We start from the raw sequence: 13,700 nt of genomic DNA on the forward strand, positions 1-13,700 counted from the left end.
GTGTACTTGTTATTTGTTACACTTTAAGGGCCCTACTACACAGAGTCATAATCTGACAAATCGGGCTGATTCGGCAAATTATCGCTCTGTGTAATAGAGACAACGATCATTGGCTGATCGTTAGTTTAGGTTTGGACCTAAAATTGTTGGACGTCAACTGCACATCGCTACGTGTAATAGTGATATGCGGCCGACGGCTGATGATTGCCCAAACCCCTGACAACTTTCCTCTCCCCGCTCCTGGTCTTCTTTCCTGTGCTCCGCAGCTTCCTGGTCCCATTGGCCGCAGGGTCTAAGTGTCCTAACAGCTCACAGGCCGCTCAGCCAATCACAGGCCGGGATCGGAAAGCTGCGGAGAACAAGAGAGAAGACCGGGAGTGGGGAGAGGTAAGGTGTCCGGTGTTTGGGCAAGGACTGCATGGACATCGCTAACGATGTTCATGCAGCCCTTATTGCCCAATGATCGGCGCTCATCTATTAAAATGATCAGGCCGTAGTCGGCCCGTGAAATAGGACCCTAAATATGACCCTCACAAATGAGACCACTATAGTAGACCGTATGTAAGACCCAGACTGGATAAGAAAGGAGGGATTTCCAGTTCCTGCCTCTTCCCTATGCTAGCCTCAGGTCCTGGTATTATGCTGCACACAATAATATGACTTATGATAATATAATATGACTTTGTAAGCCCTGAAGCTGGTGAGGGTGAGAACTCTGTATTCTCCAAGACTCAGAACACCGGATCTTGTGTCCTGAAGGGCCGGACATGGGAGACTGACTGGGATATGAGGAGGCCGGTTTCAGCTGCCATTATAGTGCGGCTGGTTCCATCTTACAGTAGACGTTGTGCTGATGAGAATATGAAGTTCAATGTGGATGCAGACATGACCTAGTGATAATTGTATACAGCACCAGGTAGAATCAGTAATATTCTATAGAATACAATATGATCATATTAAAGGGAATCTGTCATGATGCCTTAAATGAGGACAGTATAAACTAATGACACAAATGCTGAACAGATCGGTGTATTACTTCCATTATTCTCATCAGACGTTTTCCTCATATGTAAGAGAATGGGCTTTGTCCTCTGCCCCCCACCTTCCAAAATGTTGATTGACAGCTGTCTGCCTATATACAGTATAGATATACAAATGCCAATCAGCAGCCAGTGGGCTGAGTGTGCTGGTGCTTATGGATATCTGGCAACACTGAGCACACGCTCATAGGGGGAGATTTATCAAACATGGTGTAAAGTGAAACTGGCTCAGTTGCCCCCAGCAACCAATCAGATTCCACCTTTCATTTTCCAAAGAGTCTGTGAGGAATGAAAGGTGGAATCTGATTGGTTGCTAGGGGCAACTGAGCCAGTTTCACTTTACACCATATTTGATAAATCTCCCCCATAATGTATCTAGCTATTGCACATATATATACACTACCGTTCAAAAGTTTGGGGTCACATTGAAATGTCCTTATTTTTTAAGGAAAAGCACTGTACTTTTCAATGAAGATAACTTTAAACTAGTCCTAACTTTAAACAAATCCCCCCTATACATTGCTAATGTGGTAAATGACTATTCTAGCTACAAATGTCTGGTTTTTGGTGCAATATCTACATAGGTGTATAGAGGCCCATTTCCAGCAACTATCACTCCAGTGTTCTAATGGTACAATGTGTTTGCTGATTGGCTCAGAAGGCTAATTGATGATTAGAAAACCCTTGTGCAATCATGTTCACACATCTGAAAACAGTCTAGCTCGTTACAGAAGCTACAAAACTGACCTTCCTTTGAGCAGATTGTGTTTCTGGAGCATCACATTTGTGGGGTAAATTAAACACTCAAAATGGCCAGAAAAAGAGAACTTTCATCTGAAACTCGACAGTCTATTCTTGTTCTTAGAATTGAAGGCTATTCCATGCGAGAAATTGCTAAGAAATTGAAGATTTCCTTCAACGGTGTGTACTACTCCCTTCAGAGGACAGCACAAACAGGCTCTAACCAGATTAGAAAAAGAAGTGGGAGGCCACGTTGTACAACTAAGCAAGAAGATAAGCACATTAGAGTCTCTAGTTTGAGAAACAGACGCCTCACAGGTCCCCAACTGGCATCTTCATTAAATAGTACCCGCAAAACACCAGTGTCACCATCTACAGTGAAGAGGCGGCTGCGGGATTTTGGGCTTCAGGGCAGAGTGGCAAAGAAAAAGCCATATCTGAGACTGGCCAATAAAAGAAAAAGATTAAGATGGGCAAAAGAACACAGACATTGGACAGAGAAAGACTGGAAAAAAGTGTTGTGGACGGATGAATCCAAGTTTGAGGTGTTTGGATGACAAAGAAGAACGTTTGTGAGACGCAGAAGAAATGAGAAGATGCTGGAAGAATGCCTGACGCCATCTGTTATACATGGTGGAGGTCATGTGATGGTCTGGGGTTGGTGCTGGTAAGGTGGGAGATTTGTACAGGGTAATAGGGATTGTGAATAAGGAAGGCCATCACTCTGCACCGCCATGCCATACCCAGTGGACAGCGCCTGATTGGAGCCAATTTCATCCTACAACAGGACAATGACCCTAAACACACCTCCAAATTGTGCAAGAACTATTTCCAGCAGAAGCAGCAGCTGGTATTCTATCATAGGTAATGGAGTGGCCAGCGCAGTCACCAGATCTGAACCCCATTGAGCTGTTGTGGGAGCAGCTGGACCGTATGGTACGCCAGAAGTGCCCATCCAACCAATCCAACTTGTGGGAGCTGCTTCTAGAAGCGTGGGGGGCAATTTCTCCAGCTTACCCCAACAGATTAATAGCTAGAATGCCAAAGGTGTGCAATGCTGGAATTGCTGCAAAAGGAGGATTCTGGGACGGAAGCAAAGTGTGATGGAAGAACAATGTTATTTCACATACAAATCAGTATTTCTAACCTTGTCAATGTCTTGTCTCTATTTTCTATTCATTTCACAACGTATGGTGGTGAAGAAGTGGGACTTTTCATGGAAAACACAAAATTGTTTGGGTGACCCCAAACCTTTGAACGGTAGTGTATATATATATATATATATATATATATATATATATATATATATATATATACACACTAAATACACAGTATGAGGGAGATTTATCAAACTGGTGTAAAGTAAAATTGCCTTAGTTGCCCCTAGCAACCAATCAGATTCCACCTTATTTTTCTCACAGACTCTGAAAAAATGAAAGGTGGAATCTGATTGGTTGCTAGGGGCAACTAAGAGAATTCTACTTTACACCAGTTTGATAAATGTTCCCCTATATCTCTATACATCTACATCATAGCTATATACTGTACACACCAGCCAGACCACTGCTTTTAGAGCAGAGTGGTGGTCGGTAACCTAGACAATGAGTTGTCAGCAATGGGAGGGACAGAGCAGCATATCAGAAGAAGGAGACAAGTTTGCTAAATGATTGTATTTGCAAAAATATTTTACTTGAGGAATCCTACGAGTATACCTATACTAGCTGAGATGAGAATATCCCGTCTTTGATTTCAATGTAATGAGTATTGGGGAATATATATTGGAATTTCCATTTACAAGATTTTAAATAGTAAAAAAGATTAGATTGAGAATTTTCCCTCCCGTGATATGTCGAGCATTGGGGTGGAGGGAGGATCTTAATTTTTTTTCTCACCAATCACTTTTGATTAAGAAGATGAAAGGAAACCTCAGGGCATAGACAGCGGCTTTCAGCAAGTATATCAGCGATTGGGAAACACTAGAAATAAATTGTTCCTGTTAAAGATTGAGAGAAAATTGTTGATTTCAGTCAAGTTTCTGCCCCGAGGTTCTGTGGTCGGAGTCTGAGGTTCTTTTAATCTTTTTCCTATACATTCTGGAGGATTAATCTTAAGATTTCTTACACTGAGACGGCAACATTTTACTCCTTGTGTAATACATTATCTCATTTATATATAACCAGTAATTATATATACTGTATAAATCACAACTGTAAGCAAAGGAATAGAAAACAAGGAGTATTACTCATTACTAAAGAATTCCAGAATGTGTCCCCCCTCCCTCATACACAATACACATTGTATGACCACTCTAATACTATAATACTGCTGCTGTGTACAAGAATATAACTGCTATGATACTGCTCTTATATACAGGAATATAACTACTATAATACTGCTCCTATATACAGGAATATAACTACTATAATACTGCCCCTATATACAGGAATATAACTACTATAATACTGCTCCTATATACAAGAATATAACTACTATAATACTGCTCCTATATACACAAGAATATAACTACTATAATACTGCTCCTATATACAGGAATATAACTACTATAATACTGCTCCTATATACAAGAATATAACTATTATAATACTGCTCCTATATACACAAGAATATAACTACTATAATACTGCTCCTATATACAGGAATATAACTACTATAATACTGCCCCTATATACAAGAATATAACTACTATAATACTGCTCCTATATACAGAAATATAACTACTATAATACTGCTCCTATATACAAGAATATAACTACTATAATACTGCTCCTATATACAGGAATATAACTACTATAATACTGCTCCTATATACAAGAATATAACTATTATAATACTGCTCCTATATACACAAGAATATAACTACTATAATACTGCTCCTATATACAGGAATATAACTACTATAATACTGCCCCTATATACAGGAATATAACTACTATAATACTGCTCCTATATACAAGAATATAACTACTATAATACTGCTCCTATATACAAGAATATAACTACTATAATACTGCTCCTATATACAGGAATATAACTACTATAATACTGCTCCTATATACAGGAATATAACTACTATAATACTGCTCCTATATACAAGAATATAACTACTATAATACTGCTCCTATATACAGGAATATAACCACTATAATACTGCTCCTATATACAGGAATATAACTACTATAGTACTGCTCCTATATACAGGAATATAACTACTATAATACTGCTTCTATATACAGGAATATAACTACTATAATACTGCTCCTATATACAGGAATATAACTACTATAATACTGCTCCTATATACAAGAATATAACTATTATAATACTGTCCCCTATATACAAGAATATAACTACTATAATACTGCTCCTATATACAGGAATATAACTACTATAATACTGCTCCTATATACAGGAATATAACTACTATAATACTGCTGCTATATACAAGAATATAACTACTATAATACTGCTCCCTATATACAGGAATATAACTTCTATAATACTGCTCCCTATATACAGGAATATAACTACTATAATACTGCTCATATATACAGGAATATAACTACTATAATACTGCTCCCTATATACAGGTATATAACTACTATAATACTGCTCATATATACAGGAATATAACTACTATAATACTGCTCCTATATACAGGAATATAACTACTATAATACGGCTCCTGGAATTTGTTCCTAATTTTCTGATAAGTAATTGCTTTAGCTTCTATAATAGCTTCCGCTTTGGCGGGATAAGGCGACACTATTATAAATTAGGATACATTATAAATAAGCTATAATAATATTGTTTGGCTGTCGGTTTGGGTTTATACTGATTATTGTGTCTTTTGGCCGCTGACTGATGATGAGCAATGGTTTGGCGGTATATTGCGGTATATTTGGAAGCCTCCTATGATTATGTTTTGCGCAGCTGAGGAGAGGAATGAATCAGATCTGGCGCTCTCCTCTTGTGAAGTGAATCTCCTACAGTCCGGCTGCCAGAACGGGACGTGTGGCCAGGCCGCCCTCCATTATACCGCAGTGATGGACTTCGCTACAGATGGGGACACGGTGACCAGTATTGAAGTTGACCCCATAGCCAGCAGCAGTTTCCTGTGGAACGGTTACACGCCGGACCCCGTACAGGTACAAATATTATAGATATGACTCTTATTATGTGAAGTTCTGTATCTGAAAATCACTGTTAATATGAAGGTATATTGAGGGGGCACTCCGGTGAAAATCTTTTTCTTTCATATCAACTGACTTCAGAAAGTTAAACAGATATGTAGTTTACTTCTATTTAAAAATCTCCAGTCTTCCAGTACTTATCAGCTGCTGTATGTCCTACAGGAAGTGGTGTATTCTTTCCAGTCTGACACAGCGCTCTCTGCTGCCACCTCTGTCCATGTCAGGAACTGTCCAGAGCAGGAGAGGTTTTCTATGGGGATTTGCTACTTCTCTAGATAGTTCCTGACATGGACAGAGGAGGCAGCAGAGAGCAGTGTGTCAGACTGGAAAGAATACACCACTTCCTGCAGGACATACAGCAGCTGATAAGTACTGGAAGACTGGAGATTTTTAAATAGAAGTAAATTACAAATCTATATAATTTTCTGAAACAAGTTGATTTGAAATAGAAAGATTTTCGCCGGAGTACCCCTTTAATCAGCACTGTATGTCTGCCTTCTCCCTGTAGATTACAGTGAAGGACATCCCCACTGCGTACTGCTACTCGTACACCGACCCCCATATCATCACATTAGATGGCAGGTAATGCACTAAAAGCCTTTGATATGTTCTATTGTATAAGAGAATTTCTAGACCAGTTTTGATTGACAGGTGATCTCCTGCAATGGATCCAGTAATGCATCCCATGCACCTATAGACTCTTATGGGCCCCATGCAGCACTTGCGTCAGAGCCCCCTCAGAGTCTTAGTCCGTATACAGTGCAGAGAAAAGGGAAACACTTAAAGGTGTACTAATTGTTTTCAAATCAACTGGTATCACAAAGTTATACAGATTTGTACCTTATTTCTATTAAAAATCTAAAGTCTTCCAGTACTTATCAGCTGCTGTATGCCCTGCAGAAAGTGGTGTTTTCTTTCCAGTCTGACACAGTGCTCTCTGCTGCCACCTCTGTCCATGTCAGGAACTGTGCAGAGCAGGAGAGGTTTTCTATGGGGATTTGCTGCTGCTCTGGACAGTTCCTGACATGGACAGAGGTGGCAGCAGAGAGTATCGGGGGAGACCATAGACCAGTGAGTGCTGACTGCCAGGTTACAGTGCCGCACCTCAGACCCATTAAGGGTTACCACAACTTGTATCTCTCTTTGCAGATACTATGACAACTTTAACACTGGAACCTTTGTGCTCTATAAAAGTGGATCTCGTGATTTTGAAGTCCATGTCCGTCAGTGGGACTGTGGAAGCGTTGACCACCCAGCGTCGTGTAACTGCGGCTTTGTAGCCAAGGAAGGGGGGGACGTTATCACTTTTGACATGTGCAGCGGTCAGCTCCACGAGTCTCAACCTCACCTGGCCGTCAAGTCTCAGCAATCGTCAGAGCCAAACTTTAGGATTACCGAATCCTGTCACGGCAGAAAGATGACGGTAGGTACCGCAGGAGGTGGAGTAATGGAGGGAATAAATGAAGGGAAGGGGGATGGATGGGTAAATTAGTCAAACTAGAAGATGACCGTACATGTTGTTGTTGGCCAAATCCATTGATTTCGCCAAGACCAGCCGACCCTCCCCCTACAGCAGATGTCAGAGGAGGGAAGGATCGGGCTGGGATGAGAGGAACAGTTGTTGGCTGAACTAGCATTCAACTACAGCTATCTGAAGAGTATGTCCAGAAAACCCCGTAATCCCGTCCAGACCCTATCAATATCTTTATACTTTCATTAAAGCGACTCTGTACTCACAATCTGACCCCCCCCCCCCCCCCCCCCCAAACCACTTGTACCATTAGATAGCTGCCTTTAATCCAAGATCTCTCCCGGGGTCCGTTCGGCAGGTGATGCAGTTATTGTCCTAAAAAACATCTTTCAAACTTGCAGCCCTATGTCAAATTGCTGTGGCCTAAAGTGTCTGTGCCCTAACCTTGTACTGCCTCTCCGTTCCTCCTCCCCACCCTCTTCACCATTAGGAATAGCCCTTGGAAAACTTCTCCTATTCCTCACTTGTCTGAACACTGCACAGGTGTCTTAACGATCCAACTCATATGCAGTGTTCACACAGGTGATGAATAGTAGAAAACCTGCCTGGAGCATTCCTAATGATGAGGAGGGCGGGGAGGAGGGGCGGTGCAAGTCTGGGCACAGACACTCTAGGCCACGCCAATTGGACACAGGGCTGCAAGTTTAAAAGTTGTTTTTTAGGACAATAACTGCATCACCTGCCGAACGGACCCCAGGACAGATCTTGGATTAAATGCAGCTATCTGACGGTACAAGTGGTTTAGGGGGGGGGGGGGGGGTGCAGATTGTGGGTACAGAGTCACTTTAAAGGATACCTGTCATGATGTTTTATGCCCTGATTGGTGTATAGTCCTTCCTGTCACGGGTAATTATGGATATTACTATATCGGATCAGTTCAGTGCACAAGCTCTATTGGATGAGAATGGGGCTCGTGCACAGAACAGACAGTTAACTCTCCCAGCTTGTGATGGTTTGCCACAGCGAACGTTCATGTTTTCCCAATGGGGACTGGAAGGATAAGCTGCAACCACACAGCTCTAATACCAACTTTATCTCTGGCAGAACAATAGGGTCAGGCATCCATCATTCCTGACCATTATCTCCACTGACATCATCTGCCGGTGGAGAGTCAGAAGGCCCCCATACAGCCTATTCTATAGTTCGTACCTGCCAGTGGTGGTGGTTTCGACTGACTTTAGAATAAAGTGTATGGGCATCTTTTACTCAGAACTGTTCTCCGAACTCGAAACACTCAGCATTTGCCTCCCAACGTCTGGAGAAGTTGGGTGCACCCTAGGGCTACTAGAAGAACATAGGCTTCTATGGTTGTATCAATGTTTTCTAGGATGCCTTAAGATGGCATCTAACTTCTCCAGAAGGCTGTTTCCATGTTCTTCTGACAGCATTGGATGGCATCTAACTTCTCCAGACCCCGGGCGTAAAATTCCGAGTATTTCTAGTTCAGAGAACGTTGCTGAACCCGAAGAGTTCAACATCTCCACCCATCACTAGAACTTCTCTCAAGCTGTCCGACTGTCCCCATCTTTAAACTCTCTACATTATCCTACAAAACCCACAGTCCTATTAGTAAATGAGAAAACAACATTCGCTGAATGGGACCGTAGGCGGTCGGTGACGTCATCAGAAAAGCCGCCAGCTGTCAATCAAACTGAATTCCACGCCATGGGAAATAAGTTCTGCGTGCTACGAACCCTCCAGAGATATGTCTGCTTTCTATAAGGTTCATGTAAACTATTATCACCCATTTGACCCATTACGTTCCTCTACCTTAAACCTATGGGTCTCGGGACTCTGTGATCGCTCTCCCTTCAGCGTCCACATATCGACCCCCAAACACTTTCATGATTTATTACCGGACTCATGGCTGGAGGGGACAGGGAGACTTTGAAACGTGATTCGTGGCTTCCGCCCATTAAGGGGTTAACTCAATGTCCTGTGGGAAAATATGAATCCACTTTGCCAGAAAACAGATGTTTTCAGATGGTCACAGTAAAGATCCTCAATGGAAATAGCTGGAGAGAGAGAGGCCAAGGCGATTCTAATATTTACATTGTAGCCAATGTATCCGAGTCACGGAGGAGAAGGCTTCTGCTCTCAGCTTTCTTCTAGCAATACTGTAAAGTCATTGTCTGCGAAGCGCGGGCCGTTCCCTGCCAATAATGTAACGCTATCGTAAGGCTAGGATGGGACGGGGGATGGCTTGAGGCATAAATTCAACTTTCCAGGCCAAATATATTGTATGAAGTCACCCCTGACATGATCCATCTGTTCACAGCGTGTAGACCTGATGGTCGGGGATGTTATGGGGATTGGTAACAATATATTATAATTGATTACAATACGGTACAAGAGAAAACAAGGCTTATATACATGAAGACATGCTCTGGACTGTCTCCAAACTGTATGGAGCTACAATACAGCGCCTATGTCTATAGAAAGCTGTTGTTCTTTTACAAGGAGACCTTAATCCAACAATAAGAACCATGACGGCCTTCAAAAATATCCCCCCCCCCCTATTGATTTTTCATAGCCGTTTAGTTTACAACTTTCTTTCAAAACCAATTAAACCCTTTCACTTTTTATCTGTTTAAAGGGGTACTCCGGACATGACCCCTATTTTCACAATCACTGGGGAGGGGGTGGATGAAAACAATTATATCTACTTACCTCCCTGGCTCAATCACTGCTGCACGCATCTCGCTAATCCAGTGTCCAGTTTCCAGCCACTTATTGGTATGATACAGAACTTGAGACATGACGTTTCAGGCCTGCTCAGCCATTACGGGATTCAACAGCCCTAAAGAAGATCCTCATTCGTGTGCCTAAACACCATGCCCACCCTTGGATAATGTTAGAATTACATCCTTAAGCCACTTCCAAGGCTAAACCTGTTCATCACCATGAGGTTTAACATCCTCAATTATTTTAAATAAATGAACTATATGTCAAAGCAGTGAGAACCTATGAGAATATTGATAAACGACTAGCAAAGAGTTATCCTCCAGCACTCAGGAGAGGTAAAACCCCCTTTGGAGGAAACCTCTAGGAAACCATGGCGGAAGGATTGCCCTTCCCTTGGGCTTAGAGGGTTAATGCCAACCTGTAACCTGGAAACAGAATTTTACATGGTACCATAAATAGCATGACCATATCAGACAAATAATAGATACAATTATACATGCAGAAGATAAACAGTAGGAGAATAAAGACCAAAACAGAGCGAGTAGGAGGGATGTGTTTTCTACAGATCTTCTTGTGAGAGGGAGGGATTATATACTCCTCCCTCGTAAAGCAGAACAACTTGTACTTACATGTAGACCACCTCTCCTTTTGTGACCAGCACTCCACTTGACACTTTAAGAGCTGTTTATCAGATGTAGTCAGAGCTTTTCTTGGCCTGAAACAACGGTTCAGTTCACTGCCCTACCCTCGTACCCCGGTCAGGGCAAAATCACTCATTGGTCAGTTATTGTACAATGTCCCCCACTCTGGACACTCTCTCCTCATTTGAAGGCCCCTTTAACAATAGGATAATCGCTTAGTTTTGTCGTGACCCTCGGAGGTCGCTGTGATCTGTGGATCAGTAAGTGGTCAGCTTTCCTGCAGCGCCACCACAGGACAAACAAAGCATTACAAGCTGCTCTTTGTCACCATTCTCCACCCCTCAGACCTGCCTAATAGGATTGGGATGATAGCGGGATAGTATGACAATGGGTATTGTAAAGTGGACGACTCCTAAATACAATACAAATCAATACAAACGGGATCGGTAAAAACAGTTTGTACCAATAAATAAGTAATAACATGGTCTTTTCCATTTCTGGTTGCAGATCTCGTTCTCATCTGGAGCTTTCATCCGTGCTGATGTGAGTGACTGGGGAATGAGTCTGACGCTCAGGGCATCCGGCAGGGACTACAGGAACACGCTGGGACTGTGCGGGACGTACGATGGAAACCCAGATAATGACTTCCATGATAAGAAAGGAGTCCAGCTGGAAGAGACGTCACATGGGCGTCTGTATTTCATCAACCAGTGGAAGTAAGTGGATCCCTTATGTATAGTAATAGTAAGTGATCAATCCAAGGTTATGTGCCCGGAACTGATCTATAGTTAGGGACATCTATTAGGACCCTTATCTATTGGTCATAATGGAGATCAGTCACCTCTCTCGCTCTGGAGGACCTGTCCTGTCCTGTATAACACAGACAATCCATTGTGTAATACTTCATTTTCCCTGTGGTGGCGCTGTGGGGATATCGAACATGTACAGTTACAATTCACAGGGGAACTCCAGAGAAAATGCTTGTCTTTAAAATGAACTGGTGTCAGAAAGTTATACAGATTTGTAATTTACTTCTATTTAAAAATGTCCAGTCTTCCAGTACTTATCACCTTCTGTATGTCCTGCAGGAAGTAGTGGATTCTTCCCAGTCTGACACAACGCTCTCTGGTGCAACCTCTGTCCATGTCAGGAACTGTCCAGAGCAGGAGCAAATCCTCATAGAAAATTTCTCCTGCTCTGGACAGCTCCTGACATGGACAGAGGTGGCAGCAGACTGTAAAGAATACACCACTTCCTGCAGGACGTACAGCAGCTGATAAATACTGGAAGACTGGAATAAATTACAAATCTGTATAACTTTTTGATACCAGTTGATTTTAAAGAGAAAACATTTAGCTGGAGTTCCCCTTTAACATGATCTCTATGAGCAGATGACTTCTAGATATTTTCCTTGTTCTTACAGGATTCCTGCAGGAGAAAGTTTATTCGATAAAATTCCAACTTCCTTCCCCCGAAACATTGAGAAAACTAAGTATTGCAGTTGTGCATCTACCGCAGAGACAACCCTTTCATCACATCCACCACCCAATACGCTCCTCAGCAATTCTCCTCCAGATGTCCCATCCTGCACCGGCACAGACCATGTAAGGTTTTCTATGGTAATACCCGTCTTGGATGTCACCAATGAGTACGTGTTCTCAACCGATACTGGTCGGGATCTAAGGAAACGTTCAGCTGACAGTCCCGAAGAGTTGGATCCAATATCCATTGAGGTTGACTTCCGAAGAATTCCGACCGACTCGATAGCTGCCGAGAACGTATCGAGGAGAACTGAGGTCTCGAGATGGCCACCACCACCACATATGGGAAACCATAGAACCCAAAGCACGGAGAGCATCACCAAGAACCGGGCTAAGCGTCAGAATTACTACGAAGATCTCACAACCTTCCCGTATCAAAGTCTAAGCCAAGCCGACTTGGAGGGATTCAGCTACTTCTTCCCCGAGGACCATTCCACAGACGTCCCCCCTGAGCTTCTGCCCTCTTGGCCGACGCCATCGGGGATGACTCATTCGTACGCCTCAGCGGTTTGCCAGCAGGCCGTCTTTAACTCCAGTATCGGGAAACTGTGCGCTGGATTCCTGGAGAAGCGGGTGATGGATGTGATTGACATGTGTATTACCGATATATTACTCAAGGATGACCTGGGATGGACAGAAGCCGGGCTATCCCTCCTGGAGAACGAGTGCGAACGAAGACTATTGGATTTTAAATACGACCGAGCAAGAAACGTCCAGCTCCCCGTAGAGAAGATAGTCCAGGAACTGAAGTGTCCCAACCTCTGCAGCTCCAATGGGCAGTGCATGGACTGGGGCTGTGCCTGCTTCCATGGCTATAGCTCCTATGACTGTAGCGTCTTCTCTGGTAAGTCATCACATATACGGACATTCACGGCTGTTACGGTGTATCCGGCGCTCATTCTCTCCTTCCACTTGTAAAGACCAGGTGCCTGAGATTTCGGAACTTGAAAATTTTGGACTCTGTGATGTTCGGAAATATGACTGCACATCTGTAAGAGTGTTTGGTCTGGGCTTCAAGGAGGCCGAGAGCCTAAAATGTGAATTTACCAAACAACAGGTATGTAGGGTGTGGGCGTTTGAATAAAAAAAAAAAATCTCCAGTCTTCTAGTACTTATCAGCTGCTGTATGTCCTGCAGGAAGTGGTGTATTCTTTCCAGTCTGACACAGTGCTCCCTGCTGCACTGTGCTCTCTGTCCATGTCAGGAACTGTCCAGAGCAGTAGCAAATTCCCATAGAAAACCTCTCCTTCTCTGGACAGTTGCTGACATGGACAAAGGTGGCAGCAGAGAGCACTGTGTCAGACTGGAAA

The 13,700-nt window shown here is 42.8% G+C and overlaps 1 protein-coding gene across 2 annotated transcripts in view; it reads left to right on the forward strand.

Annotated features, from left to right (window-relative positions):
* Nucleotides 1-13,700, forward strand: part of VWDE (von Willebrand factor D and EGF domains) — a 64,276-nt gene that overhangs the window by 19,989 nt on the left and 30,587 nt on the right. For both annotated transcript variants that reach the window (XM_069959347.1, XM_069959348.1), the window contains 6 exons: nucleotides 5,733-5,947; nucleotides 6,501-6,574; nucleotides 7,142-7,415; nucleotides 11,357-11,565; nucleotides 12,273-13,234; nucleotides 13,311-13,447. In XM_069959347.1, coding sequence (XP_069815448.1) covers nucleotides 5,733-5,947; nucleotides 6,501-6,574; nucleotides 7,142-7,415; nucleotides 11,357-11,565; nucleotides 12,273-13,234; nucleotides 13,311-13,447 — 1,871 coding nt within the window. The remainder of the gene's footprint in view (nucleotides 1-5,732; nucleotides 5,948-6,500; nucleotides 6,575-7,141; nucleotides 7,416-11,356; nucleotides 11,566-12,272; nucleotides 13,235-13,310; nucleotides 13,448-13,700) is intronic.

This window comes from Dendropsophus ebraccatus, chromosome 2 (assembly GCF_027789765.1).
Source record: "Dendropsophus ebraccatus isolate aDenEbr1 chromosome 2, aDenEbr1.pat, whole genome shotgun sequence".
Lineage (NCBI taxonomy): Eukaryota > Metazoa > Chordata > Amphibia > Anura > Hylidae > Dendropsophus > Dendropsophus ebraccatus.